At 36.8% G+C, this 15,280-nt stretch overlaps 1 protein-coding gene across 1 annotated transcript in view; it reads left to right on the forward strand.

The window, feature by feature from the left end:
• Positions 1 to 8,156, forward strand: part of LOC149284090 (netrin receptor UNC5C-like) — a 165,974-nt gene extending 157,818 nt beyond the window's left edge. The window contains exons 12-17 of the mRNA XM_089497134.1: positions 568 to 736; positions 2,840 to 3,073; positions 4,258 to 4,407; positions 5,229 to 5,393; positions 6,614 to 6,795; positions 7,991 to 8,156. Coding sequence (XP_089353260.1) covers positions 568 to 736; positions 2,840 to 3,073; positions 4,258 to 4,407; positions 5,229 to 5,393; positions 6,614 to 6,795; positions 7,991 to 8,156 — 1,066 coding nt within the window. The remainder of the gene's footprint in view (positions 1 to 567; positions 737 to 2,839; positions 3,074 to 4,257; positions 4,408 to 5,228; positions 5,394 to 6,613; positions 6,796 to 7,990) is intronic.
• Positions 8,157 to 15,280: the final 7,124 nt, after the last annotated feature.

Below are 15,280 nucleotides of genomic sequence, written 5' to 3' on the forward strand. Positions count from 1 at the left end.
GTACAGTAAGTCTAGTAGGTGCTCTAGGAATTAACATAGGGCTTCCCTACTACAGGAGTGATTGACTTTAAAACAGACTGAAGCTTCCTCACATTTCCCTCTGTTTATTATGCTGGAGCTGTCAGGAAATATACTTCTATATAGAAATTTTTACATGCCGGTTAAAAGGTGTGTAGCAATGTATTGAACAGGCCTCAGGCTATACACAGTTTCCTGTAGAAACCAAGGATCACGAATGGTCACAAATCCTGTACAAATTTTCTGAATTACTACGAAAAGCAAATATTGTCCATTATCAGAAATACAGTGTAGATGTTATTTATGTTGTAAATGCTGTAGCTGGAAACAGCTGTTTTTTAATGGAATATCTTTATAGGCGTACAGAGGCTCTTTATCACTCCCATCACTCCTGTGTTCCAATGGCACGTTGGCTAATCGAAGTTTAAGGGCCAATTAATAGTTCGAGAAACCTTTGGCAATTATGTTGAATGGTGGTGTATGATGTCATTGCAGCTTACTCTGTATTAAGGTCTCTGAATTTGCTTAAGTAAGTTCTTATTCCAACAGGCCTTCCATAGAAGACAGCCAAACCCTTCTGACTCCAGTAGTGAGCTGTGGGCCCCCAGGAGCGTTAATGACGCGGCCTGTTGTTATCACAATGTACCATTGTGCAGAAGCCAACAACGATGACTGGAAAATCCAGCTGAAGGAGCAGTCTGTCCAAGGACACTGGGAGGTAAGTTTCCTCAAGGAGTTTTTAAGGTGTACAAGTTTCCCAGTCTCATTTAAATTGATCATAGATAAAACTGAAATATGTCCAAATGACATGGACATGACTACTTTTGTTTTCACATAAAAAAATTAGGAAATAATCAGGTCAAGGAATGGATAGTTTCAAGCAGACTGTCTAAAGCTGATAGAAGTTACAATCTAAAAGCATATGAAGAATCTGCAGGTTGTTTATAAAAAACAAAAATCTTAAAGGCAACATGTCAAGATTTTTTTCTTCAAAGGTTATAGAAATTGGTATCTTTTTTTAAGAGAAAAGTCCAGTATTTGTAGAAACAGAGTACTGAAAGACTCCATAAAGGTGATCCTATGAAAAGTGGGTTTTTGGTTCAGACACTGGACCACATGTTAAACACAATCAGGATTAGTGGGGGTTTGGTTCTGCTTATATTAGAACATTTAGGTAATTCCCTTTATGAGTCCATTAATACGTGTATTCCTTACACTTTAATGTCTAACTGCTTCGTGTAAGCCACGCACTCCCTTGATTGAGATAAGGTTTTTGTCCTGAGAGAGATCTTTCTCCTGTAAATAGGTCTGGCTTAGCATTCACAGCAAAAAAATCTTGTTCTTCTGATCCTGGATTTTTGCCTTGTGGATTCATGACATAGTCTCATATGTTTCCAAGTTTAAAAAATCTTCCTGTTCCAAACATTAGTCAGTGCCCCCCAACAATGCCTTACTGCTGTCAGCACTGTAATTGGCTAAGCTCGGCTGCAAGTTTCCATCAACCTTTTGACCGTGATGAAATGACAGGAAATGATAATGCATGACATCATTGGTTCTAAATAATTTACCCGAAACTGCAACATTTCAAGAACAGTTTGATCTCCTCAAATACCATTTCAATCATCAATAAAACAAAAGTATTTTGGCTATCTTGGCCAGCTGCACGGTACATCTGGTTCGACCAAGATATCAGTTAGTTTCATTTGCTTTCCAGATTTCCTCACTGATCGCTATGGACTTTAGAAATATGCTCCTAGAAGAAATGATCTGGGGGGGAGCAAAATTTTGACACTAGCGACACTTAGTGGACTAGTGGTGGCTTTGCATTTCAATTTCGCTTGTCAGCTACAGTCTGTCTCCAGATCACAGTTTTATTACGCATTTACTAGATCGATCTGTTTTTCCTGATCTCTGGGGGAAGCCGGCAGGTCATTCCTGATATCTTTTCTTGGAAGCAATGCCTGCAGTAGATATTTGCTGCAGCTGTTCATACACATTAAAAACCATATCATTTGATTTAAACGACTGGGGACGCTCATACTATACCAACAACCCCAGCTCTATGACACAGACTTCCATTCAATCATAACCACTGCAAAGCTATTATTACAGTAGTAGCTATATTTGTAATATAATAAACAAACAGAATATTTTTTTTCATATATATTATTTCCTTAGACAAAAGTATTTCTGATGATCCTGCAAAACACATTTGTGCTTTTTCAAGATGAATGTTAGTGATAATAGCCATTGCTAAGCCATTAAAAAAACATGGTTGGTGGCAACAAAGCTATGTTAGAATTAACCTTTTCAAATACTGCTTCATGAGTCTCCAATACTGTGTTAGACATACGGTCATCAACAGGCTGGAAACACTCTTACACACTATATAAAAAGACGGCACGAGAGTTTGCTTGAGAAAGGTTACCATCTATGCCAAGATTGGGAAATTTATGGAGATTTATGGTGACCACCTTGTGCTCCTAAATTAAATGTCCTTGTTGTAGTGATTTTATTATAATTTGAATATGAATACAAATGTTGACATGATGGACATATTATTATTCTTTTGGGACTTTTTTTTTTTTTAAAGAAAGACCCTTTGAAAGTGTATAAAACCATTTAATCAGCCAATTTTAGGCACAAGGCTTGATGTCTCTTCTTCTCCTCCTACTACCATCTAAAGTAACATCTCAACTATCTTTGTGTGAAAATATTTATTGTGAGCTTGACGAATCAAGAATTGATTCTTAAGAAAGGATTGGCCTAATTCTTTGGTTTTCTTTTTTTTTTTTTAAACAAATAAAAACTTGTATTGCAGAATGTCGTAGTAGTTGGAGAAGAGAACTTTACCACACCCTGTTACATCCAACTGGATTCAGAAGCCTGTCATATCCTCACAGAAACTCTCGGTACCTATGCGCTGGTTGGACAGTCTACCAGCAAATCATCAGCCAAAAGACTGAAGCTGGCTATCTTTGGGCCAACAACATGTACCTCTCTGGAATATAACATTCGGGTCTACTGTTTGGATGATACTCAGGATGCCCTTAAGGTACTTCACAGTAACTTTTTTTCCCCTGCCTGTATACTTCAATACTTCAATACTTTGGTGCATTTTTTATTTCAAGAGTCTATAGTAAATCTTAAGGTTTGTGAAATAATGGTACAGTGACTGTGTGATTTCCCGTGGAAAAGCTGATCTTGTTATTTCTAGTAATTCACATATATTTAATACTGTGCCCAATGATGCGCTTGGTACCGTAGGACTTTTACCCCCTAGTGGGCTATGATGATAGGTTCAGTGTAATTTGTTCATCAGCTTTTACTTGTTCTAAGATTTTTCACATTTACTGTTTAAATGTATGCAAGACAAAATCATTTAAATTCAACAAAATTTTGTATAACCTTGTCTCTGAGCTTTGAAAATCAACTCCCCTTATCCATTAACCTGTCACTACAAGAATAGCCCTTTCAGTAAAATAGTACTTCCATATGTGTCTGTTATCTAGAATACCTATTAGAAAGATATCCCCTTAAACGGTACTAAATACCAATATATTAAAAGTGTGTTTTATATCCACCCCTTACTAATTCATATCATATTATCAGCTAAATTAAATGTTTTGTGGGTGGAGTCGAAATATGCTGCAGAGATGTCCAATATCTTCTTATTGTAATTGAGAAGACAGTTCAGACATAAATGAAGATTTGTTATTATCAGATGATTACTATTGATTGCTCTTTAGGCATTCTGATGAAGTAATTAGGACACATTACAAGTAAACGAGAAGTGATTGATTTGCATTGACTGACTCATAGATGCTATCTAATTATAATTCTTTCTTCTTCAATAGACTAATAAACGTGCAAAATATTAGATTGTAAATTCAACTGGTCATGTGCGGAGAAGGCTGTTCTGGAGTACAGTCAAATTCCTAAAGTGCATGTGGCTAAAATAAAAAAAAAAGATATATCATTTTATAGTGAACAACATATTTCTTGAAATGACTCAATTCTGAGTGGGAGCAGTTATCACTATAAATAAACTGCTGTTTGCAACAAGTGGTATAGTGGCCTAATTCAAGATGAAATCAACTTCATCTAAAAACGCCCAGTTTTTCTTGGAATATTAGGGTTATATCCACCTTTTCTTGTAAAGGGAGATGAAACATATATTGAAGTAATAGCTTTATACGTATAAATGAATGACCATTATTTTCTTGTTTTATAAAATAGGAAGTGATACAACAGGAACGGAAGGTAGGGGGCCAGTTACTGGATGAACCTAAAACTCTACATTTTAAAGGAAGCACTCATAATCTACGTCTATCAATCCATGATATTCCCCATGCGTCCTGGAAGAGCAAACTGGTAGCAAAGTATCAGGTAAGCCTAGTCTGAGATGTATAAACCTGTAAAAAATAGAATATTGGTACACAAGGTATATACTTACTATATGACTACCTAATTAATATTGTAACTATATCATCTGCATCCTCAAAGTGGAAGCCCACAGCACATGGTCAACCATGATTGAAGTGGCTTCTGATACATGAAATGTGCAGCCTTCTAAATAATTATCAAGGAATAGAACGAACACTTTTCTCCGTGAATCCTTTAGAAACAGACGTTTGATAACAACTATATTAATTGTGTGTCTGTACACTGATAGCATACCGTATAAAATAGGCCTTCTTCTCTGGCTGATCTTCTCAGTGCTGCGTAAAGTGTTGGCGCTATATAAATAAACGATAATAATTACTTCAGCAAACTTGTTGTGAGGAGCGCACTATGATTTACAGAGAACGCTGGGTCAGCATCTTCCTCCAAGGCCAAACAACATCTTTTCACAGCTCTCAGCTTCCATTACCCAGGTTTCACTCTGCAGCCAACCTCTCCCAGGGGAAGAGCACAGCGTACTCGTAATGTGCTACAGTAATACAGGCTGAAGCAGAATATTGCTTCTATTGCGGAGTGACAAGACTTCTTATGAACAACAAGAGCTGGCCCTTGTAGTACAAGTTGTACTTTTATTGGCATTGCTGTCTGCCACTTAGCGACCTCTCTTGTGCTGCATGCCAGAAGTTCTCTTGCAAGAGAGCAAGGTTTCGCCGTTGACATGCTTCTCAGAATGTGTGTGACAATATATGTGCTGATAATATATATCTGCCAGCTAATTAACAAGCTTGCTTCTTTCCGTGTTTCAGGAAATTCCGTTTTCTCACATCTGGAGCGGATGTCAGAGGAACTTGCTCTGCACGTTCACCCTGGAACGCTTCAGCCTGAGCACGGTCAATTTATCCTGCAAGCTTTGTGTCCGACAGGTCGAGGGGGAAGGACAGATCTTTCAGCTTAACTGCACAGCCTCAGAGGTTTGTCAATAAATATTTACTTTAAACACCTCCCTCACCAACACATCATATATCCTATAGATCGAGAGGTAGCTTTTCGTCATTGTCAAGTGAGGCAAATTAAGTATTTTAAGTACCTTGTATTCCAAATTGTATGGACTGTCAATAGAGAATGAAGTAGCCACTGACTATGTGATATATAAACTGATTTCTGGATATTCCAGGAGGTTTATGGAATATGTGCTGTATGATTCCATCTGGTACTCATTGCGCCTTGTCTCTGCGTAATTTAAAACACACCCAACAGTTTGCTAGATGAATCTGATCTCTTCCTTGGTCAGCTAATGACATTTCTTACATGCTTTCAGACCCACTCAAACCTGAAGAGTGGAATATGATATTCAAGAATACCTTCATCTGAACCTTGTTATTTTTTACATCAGGGACCTTTAATTCTTTCCTAGAATATACACTCTGCAAGAAACCTATAATGAATGTCCCTGGAGTGGGAAAAAATTGGCTGACAAAATGTAATGCTTCCATGTGCAAATGGGTAGCTGCAATATCATACAGTGGGTTTTATTTTAGGTAGCGATCTACCTATTTTATAACTGGTATTACCTAAAATAATGGCATTTTTTATTTATTTTTTTTATTTGGGGGATTTAAGTACACTGGCACAATTCATTTTTGCACGTGGATTTTAACTCATTCTTTTATGTATAAGAAGTTACAGAAAACAAATAAATACACGTGTCAAGCTAATATGCTAAGTACTAAAAGATGAAGGTCAATTAAACTAGATATGTCATACACTTGGTTTTCTTGGCTGCAAGCTTATATCAAGCAGCCAAGCAGGTATGTATTCTAAATTCCATGAAAAAGACATGACACTTACTCTTTTTGATACTGTGTTTACAAACAAGCAATACCATATGATATGTTGGTGATATATTATTAGTTATATGTAGAAGTAGAACACAATTATCCTAATGCCTTCTTCGGGAATCTTGCTCTAGTTGAGGCCAGTGTATGAACCTTTCACAGGCCAAACGTCCACAGGGATGTGGACAGCTGTAAGTATATTGGTCCCATCTAGCAGGCTAGAAATCTGATACCTGTAAGGAAAGGGAAGTATTGGAATTTAGTTCTAGTATTTTAATAAACTTGAAATGTGTATGCTAATTCGTAGAAAGAAAATATCTTTAATATGAATTATTTGTTTGTTCTTCTTTGTGCAGGAGCCGAGCTGTATTATTGATTTCCCACTCATGGATTCAGCAAGTACCATAACTACTATAGTAGGACCAAGCGCTTTCAGCATCCCTCTAGCTATTCGGCAAAAACTCTGCACTAGTCTTGATGCTCCTCAGACTCGGGGTCACGACTGGAGAATGCTAGCCCACAAACTCAAGCTAGACAGGTAAGAGATCCTCTTGTATACTTTTAGTCTGTGTCATATTTAACAAATACACTTTATCGTTGACAATACATTACGTATAGTGTGTAGCATTGAAGATCTTTCCCATAAAGCACAGTAGTTACTTCATACAGGAGCTGACCAAGCGTCAGCCAGCCAGATGTTACCAGAAAATGGACACAGTTATATAATATATATTACTGATTTATAAAGTGCCATCACATTTGGCAGTGCTTTGCAATCACTCTTACATGCTGATCACCTTTGCATGTAGCTTCAAAATAACTATCGTCACCCCGTCTATTGGGGGAGTGGATATAATTGTGCCAGAAGTGGATAACAGATTTCTTTTTTCAATACTCAGAGCAAATAACCCTGGGAGCTTGTCCCCTCCAAAAAAGTAGACACTCACAGGGTATGTAAGTAGCACACAAAGAGTTTTGCCCAAGATACAACAGACCTCGACATCGTAAAAAACATTCCTGGTGGACCAACTCAAATGGCAAATGATTTCTAATCACTATGGCATTAGTAGCTGCTGCTTTACAATTCTCTGGTCAGACCTCGCCTAGAGTATTGTGTATAGTTCTGGAGACCTCATCTCCACAAGGATATTCGCACATTGGAAAGAGTTCATAGGAGGGTTACTAAAATGGTCACTGGTTTGGATAAACATTTCAGGAAGGACTAAAAAAAATCATAAATATGTATAGCTTGGAGGAAAGAAGAGAGGGGAAATGTAATAGAAACATTTCAATACTTAAAGGGATTTAACTTTAAGTACAAAAGGCAAGCTTATTTCAGAGTAGAACAAGAGAATAATCTAAAACTTCAGGGTCAAAGTTCTATGTTACTAAGATAGTTGTAGATGAATGGAACACCTTCCCATACAGAAGTGGTAGAAGCGAATACTGCTGTTCTGGATCTAAGACAAGTCCTAGGACTTGATTAAGGTCTAAGTCTCTACATCAGGATAAATGGGCAGACTGGATGGGCCGAATGGTTCTTATCTGTCATCAAAGTCTATGAAGCAAGAATAAAATCCCCTGCATTAGGTGTATTTGCTATACGGTAAAGTCTATTAAGCAGTGAGTCTTTTTTAATGGTTTTATGAGAAGGAACACTATGTAACTGCTTAGATGATTCAGTGAAAATTCCCGCTTGAAGTATCTGACATCTTCTTCTCTATTTTGTCCAGGTATCTTAATTATTTTGCTACGAAGCCAAGCCCCACCGGAGTGATCCTAGATCTGTGGGAAGCTCAGAACTACCCTGATGGAAACCTTAGTACTCTGGCTGCAGTCTTGGAGGAGATGGGTAGACATGAAACAGTGGTATCTTTGGCAGCAGAAAGGAAATATTGATTAATTCTATCTCTCTCATGGAAAAGGAGGAAGCTAAAAGAGATCACTGACACACCACGTGAACATTACGAAGAAAAAAACACAAAATAAGAACATACTACATGAGAATAATGACCAATGAGTTTTGCTTATATTAAAAAAGACTTTGATAGAAGCCTTTCTTGTATATGAACACACAAATCAAAAAAAAAAACAAAAAACAATGAAAGCTGTATCTTGAATATTATAAACCAACCTGATCATTCAGTGTGGCTATACATGGCTTGGTACAGGATTTTACAGTTTCCTAGGAAACGCATTTTATTGCTATCCAGCTCCATGGATAAAAGTTTCTTTACAATCCCAGTTCCAACGGACTTTGTTTACATCCAATAATGGACAGGGATTATTGACACTGTCCCATGATAATTTATATTTTACGTAAGCCATCGGAGTGGAAACGGTGTGGTGCTTAAGAGTATTTGAGCAAAGCATTTTCCCATTTTTTTTTTGAGTGTTTCTGATGAAAATTCAGATTCGTACACTGATTATTACATCATGTGTCAGCCAATTCTCTCTTGTGGCCTGGTGTTCTGTCTCCAGATCTCTCGCTGAATCAGTGTGCTCATCTGAAAACACAATAGTCTAAGTGCTAAGGCGGTAAAATCTTCTTCTGCCAACGCTCTTGGCAAGAGCTGGCTTAATTTTTTTTTAAGTGATTTCACAAACAATGATTTAGGATGAGAAAGCAAATATAATTTGGTTTGTTTGAACAGACATGCCAGCGTTGACAATTCTACTCCCCCCCGCCCCACTATACGATTAGACATATTCATTACAGATTTTGAAGCATCTATTTGCAAAATAATTACTTAGGTATTTTTGCCTATTACACAGGGGTTAGTCATTTTAGTACTAATATACCTTTCTCGCTGTCTGGCCTATTTTTTTATATATGTATATATTATTTTTATGTAGGTTTATCTGTCACATGACATGGAGAAATAGTGGCGGGAAATGTAGAACAGCTGCTGAGGGGTGAAAGGACAGGGGTAACAGCAATATTGTATGGGGGTCTGCTTAGAACGATATAAAATATTTCTTTATAGGACGGTTGTGCCTCAACATTGTGCTATGGATTTTGCTGGTGCTGTATAAATAAAATGTAGGATAATGTAACAATTATTAGCTTTAGACTTAAAGTAGGAGATTAGGAAAAGTCTACATAGGCCACAGTAGTGTCACTTTTTCCTTGTCACTTCTTTAATTAGAACAGTTCTTTGTGAAGAATTATGACCCGAGTTACAAGCACCAAGCAGAGATTCTTTTTTTTAAAGCATAGAATCCTTTTATTCTCTCCCATGCCTAGCCTCAGATGTGTAAAGTACTCATTATGTCTGTTTCTGTAGAAAAAGCGATGGCGGGAAAGTGGGTACCTCAATACCCTGTGTCTGCTTTTCGATCACATGACAATGATATGTTCTGGCAAAAATTATGCATGGTACAAAATTTTACATTATCAAATGGTTATTTCTGTGAAGGGTTTGGTCCTTGAACAGTATCTGTATGATGCATCTAAGGAGGTATTTAGTTTCAGAAGTGTTAAATTCAGCAGAGTAAGTCAAATTTCATTTCATTGAAAATGTGAAACAATATTAGTTATCAAGAAAACACAAACATTTTGAAGGTTGACCACATCTGATACTGGAAAGTTTGTTCATATTTTATTCCCAACTTTTTGCCCGGCAACCATCGATTACCGAATGAATCTATTTCCATTCTCATCCCCACGACACTTTTAGTTTTATCTGCCAGTACACTGCTTGATTATCCGATATGTCCAATATCATTATTTCTCGGGAAGGTTTTCAACTATTCCAAAAGTTTCATTCCGCAGAAGAAAATATTAATAATAAAACTGAAAATCAATATGGATGTGAGCAAAGTAGCACCCCCAAAGGGCTGACTTATTGGATTGCAATCGGAATGGCATTTATTTTCACTGCCTGTCTGTCGATGGATTAACCCTTTCATTAATTTCCGAAATACGCAAGACTGATCCCACTGAACTCATTAAGAACAGCCGTCCAAGAGACTGTGAACTCAGTGTAGGTGTTATGTAGGGAGATTTCTTTCCTGTTGTGTACTATGAGATACTTTTCTTATGCTGCCCTCTACTGTTATTCCAAGAAGATTGCAACCTTTTTCTATATGCTTTTTTTTATACAATCAGGGGATAAGCTTGTGGGGGAACACTGTGCCTCTTAAATACTATTGTAAGGTGTTTTATAATTTTGCCATTGTTTTTTTTTCCTCGTTATAACACATGGAAAAAAAACAGATATTACAGCAAATATGTCATTATATTGTTTTCCCAAGTATTCTGCATTGCTGCCACTGTTATTATTGCTTATGCACTTGCCTTCCTAACTTCCACTTGTTTGTTTAAAATATATATTTTTAAGGGGGGCTTGCAGAAGGGGCAATATAGTCATCTGGGGATTTTGTTTTACATGTGTTTTTTTTTTCATTATGTTTTATAAGTTTAATTTTAATTATGTTATTTTTATTTATTTATCATTTTCTTTACTTACTATTTAAAATTGTAATATATTAAAAAAAAAAAGTTTGCTCATTAGAAACTGTCTTTAAATGCAGATAAGTTTATTCTGGCTTGTACACTTTCCATGCAATGTTATTTGGTTATTCTCTTGCAAGTCAGAATGTATAACAGTTTTAAAACCTTGATTCACTGTACTCAGCTCAACACCATTGGTTCTGGCACTCGCACACGTGCATATATATATATGTATACACACATACAGACACACAGTATGTTTAGAGAAAACATATTTTTATCCATTTGCAAATGTGTATGATATGTTATCATCATTTGTACGTGGACTTTCAACCTATTTGAATAATAGTGTGTGTCTGGCTACCTATGTTTGCGCATACGTATGCCTGTTGGGTACGGTATATACATGCACACAAACAAAACTATGTATGCATATATATATATCTATAACTTGTATTTGATGTTTAGTTAAATAACAGGAATGACATGTTTGGATACAGGTCAACTCATCAGAGCCCCTTTGGAATCTTTGAAAGCAAAAAGTATTTTCAGGTATTTTTTGTGTGTAACCTTATGTCTTAACGCAGTCCTGAGAAGGCTCAGGACTATCCAACTACTCATTAGAGTTTTTAATGGGGCAGTTAATGGATTACAGGAGAATCTATCCAAGTTCATAAAATTACAGAATGATCAATGCCTTGTGACACGGTGGAGTAATAGGATCACGGTATGCTTTCACTCTTTAAAATTGTACTCATTAATTTCAAACATTCATTAAAGGTACATTCACTCTTTAATAAACCCATTTCTATAACATTTCCACACGCTGAGCAGGCACTAGCGTTTTTATCTGTAAATTTATAGATAGAACTGGCTGTATTATTAACGAACAATGCTAATTGGAAACCAATTAAATGTTCCTGCCGATTAGTCCATATTTAACAATTAGCCTCAGAATTGCTTTCTTTAAATATAGCCACATGTGCTTTAGTTTTATCAACGTATGTGTCATATTATGATGCAATTCTAGGCAAGACGTTAGATGCCCTAAGTACATCTCTCAGTCATTAAGCAGTTAATAATGACAGCATAAACCACTTAAGGGAATCAATTTGCTAAAAAAAAACCAGTCGTTATCCATGTTAAGGGGTAAATTAGGGGGTACATCAAACGGTTACAAGATATATGCAAGCTATAAGTAGTTTAAATTCTAAAACTATCTGGAACACATATATATGTATATCACAATCTATACAACCCACTATTTGGGTACAGCCGCACCCTCCACGCTTTCTTTTCATTCTGTTGCTGCTAATAATGTTGCCGGTATATAATAAGTACAGTACTATTTGCTTTAAGAGTGAATGTACCTCTTTACATGTTATAAGTAATTACAACATTGAGATAGAAATAACCCACCGTTCTCTAATAGCCTGCCAAATTAAATTTCTTCATTGTTACTGACCTTTAAGCGGCAGAAGATTGACCTCTAAATTCTACAACGTTATTACATGTGGGAAATCTACTAATAGAAAGTTGGTGTTTGCTTCAAAGTAAGGATGTGGTAACCCAGTAAATGATGTGATGATGCCAGTTTCACCCTCTTATTCCATGTTATAGCCCATGCTTGTGCTTTTTTGTGTGTGATAGAAGCAACCACCGAAACTCGATTGCAATGGCCTTTGATTCCCACGATCACCCTAACCTACAGATACGTGAACATTATGTGCGTTGAGTCCATAGCAGCAACCAAACTTCCTGGTTGGTAGTACAATTACCGGACCCCCTCCGGGGGAATGGTTTATGATGATGATCCACCCAGAGCTTACGTTGATGTTTATAAGGACCCGGTATTAGTCATAAAACTGTTCAGAGCAAGGACCAAAAAGGGTCATCCATCTGAAAAGTATTTCATTTTCTCAAGTATTTGTACTACGCAGTATATCTGCAAAAAGTGTTACTTAGTTATTTTGGCTAAACCAATATAGAACCAATATTAAGTTTGCAACTTTTTTTATTCAACCCCCAGCTGTATTTACTATGCAATTCCTTTTTGTAACAATGTACTGAGAAAGAAATGCTATATCTGTTGCATTCTTTGTAATTCTGTACAGTGGAGATGTAGTTTCTGGTTTTGGGTGTGCCTCTTTTTTCCTTCCCCCCTTTATTCAAATATTTTTTCCTCCTTACACTATGTTTGTAAATGCCTGCATTTATCCCTTCAAACCGACATGTACAAAGTGTAATAAAAAAAAAAAAGTTTTTCTAAACTGGTAATAAATTATATTTATAAGCATTTGACAGTTCATTTCCTGTGTTTTTTTTATCTAAATATCATTCTTTTACATAAATTTGAAGTGCGCGAATGAAAAGAGGAAAATCTGTTGTCTATGAGAAAATGTAGGCCCTGTCTCTTCTGTGATGGATGTCTCAGGTGAAATGTGCTACAGTCAGTTATATGTTATTTATAATATTGCATGGCGGGGGTAGCGTTCATGCCCTCTTGCAAAACTGGTGAACCCCCAGAGACTAGAATAATCAATAATCACAGGTACATTACTTTGGAATATACATCGTGTCAATATACTGTGCAGCCAAAAAATGAGTAAACTGTAAAGATAATGCTTTTGGAGTCAGGTTGCAGGCTATATCTTTATGCAGGCAGCAGGTCCCATCCTTTGTTGTGTGTCTGCCAGATGGATGTATTCAGCCGCACACTGCAAGAGTGTAAGAGCATAGTGTGCAGCCTTGTGTATCCAGCTGACAGCTGCACATACATTTTATTGGCTGCTTGTCTTAAATTGCCAGTTTTAACCCCTTTGCAATATTGGGCATACTATTACGTCCGCAGAAACAAGCCCTAAGTGACAGAGAACCTAAGGGTACATCCTCTGCAGCGGCTTTCTGCACTGGCGAGGGCGTTTCCCAGCAGAGTCAGTCCGGAAACAACATTAAAAGTAAAAAGGTTACCTGTGGGTCTGCCCAGACCCTCCTGAGACCTCTAATGAGACCCCTGCAGGCTGATCATAGGTATTGCTATCTGCAATGCAGCATAGTGGAGGCCTGCTTACTGATCACTATGATCTGCCGCAGTGGTAGTCAAAGTGAAAACAGAGAGAAACATTATTAAAAAATAAAAATAGTTCAAAATGAAATAAAGTTTCATAAGAGATCCCTGAGGTCTTTAAATCTTGTGTCCCTCCCACCAGAAATATACATTAAAAAACAGAAGCTCAAAAATAAGAAAAAATAGTGTGGACTGTAAGGGAGCATGTTACTCCATTATAAAACAAAACATGAATGTGGGGTGTTGTTGTACTCGGAGATTAATTTCTAAGTCATATAGCAAAAAAAATGTTTTTACTGTTTTTTTATTTATCTTTAATAAATGACAGACTATACAAAAATTTTAAAATTGTTATTAATAGAAAGCCATGTCCTTGAAAAACAAATTGGGTGCAATAAACATGGAAGAGTGCAATCATTGTTGAACAATGATATGCCCAAATGGCTAAAAAGCTCAGGTCACTTGCGGAGGGGTTAATCCCTATGGTGGCACTCACTGTTCATAAGGACCAAAATTTCCTGGTAATTGGGGCACTCTATCAATGCTTAAATTTATTGTGACACTACGTCAATATTGTGTTCACATATCACAACAGCTATACACTTGTAATGTTGTTTCACATAGCACATACCCATAGAACCAACTCTGCTGGACCAGATTTTCATTTCGTGCCCTAGGGACATCTACAGTTACTGGTCTATGAATGATGAAAGGGAGCATCCTAAACTAGCTCTACCAAGCATCAAAGGATCATGCTAAATTGGCAGCTTTATTAATGCACATATCCTCCTGCACAGGGTTCTCCCCAAACAATAGTAAAACTCGATACTGCTGTTTTACTCAAACTTTCCAACGGAATCTTAATTTGCGTAGGGGATCATTCATCAACATGATTTTCATTCCTAGCAGGTAAGCATGCAATCATTTGTGATGAATTTGATAGCATTCGGATTTCTTCTGATGTAAGATTCAGACTTTAATCAGTCCTTGGTTGTGTCTTAGATTCCGGATAGCTGCCCCTTTTGCTGGGAGGCTGTTTCACTTATCAGCCACCTTTACAATAAAATCTACCACCCTCTCAGTAAACTATGGCACCGTGTTGTTCTAGCAGAAAAGCAAAGAAGTTATTTTTTTGATTGACTCTCTATATTAATTATTAATTACACTTAAAATAGTGTTTAGTTCCTGACTGTTTTTACTACTGCGTTTTCTGTGTTAGTTTACTGTGTTCATAACACTTTTCTTGTTGGCTAGAAAATAATGATTTCCAACAGTCTAAACTGTAATGAAAAAAAAAACCAGTGTTAGACTTCAATTTTTCAACTGGATCTTGAACAAAAAAATGTAAAGCAGGCAACTCTTTACCACCAGAACGAAGTAATTCCACAATGTGGGAATGTTGATTTAGGCAAATTTAAGAATATCCTATACTGCAGAAGATAATGAGCAATCTTAGCAAATTTTCTGTCTCTCGGAGTCAGCAATTAAACACACTCCTCA

Source organism: Sceloporus occidentalis, unplaced genomic scaffold (assembly GCF_023333645.1).
Source record: "Sceloporus occidentalis isolate IW3139 unplaced genomic scaffold, rSceOcc1.0.p SCAF_99, whole genome shotgun sequence".
In the NCBI taxonomy this organism is placed as follows: domain Eukaryota; kingdom Metazoa; phylum Chordata; class Lepidosauria; order Squamata; family Phrynosomatidae; genus Sceloporus; species Sceloporus occidentalis.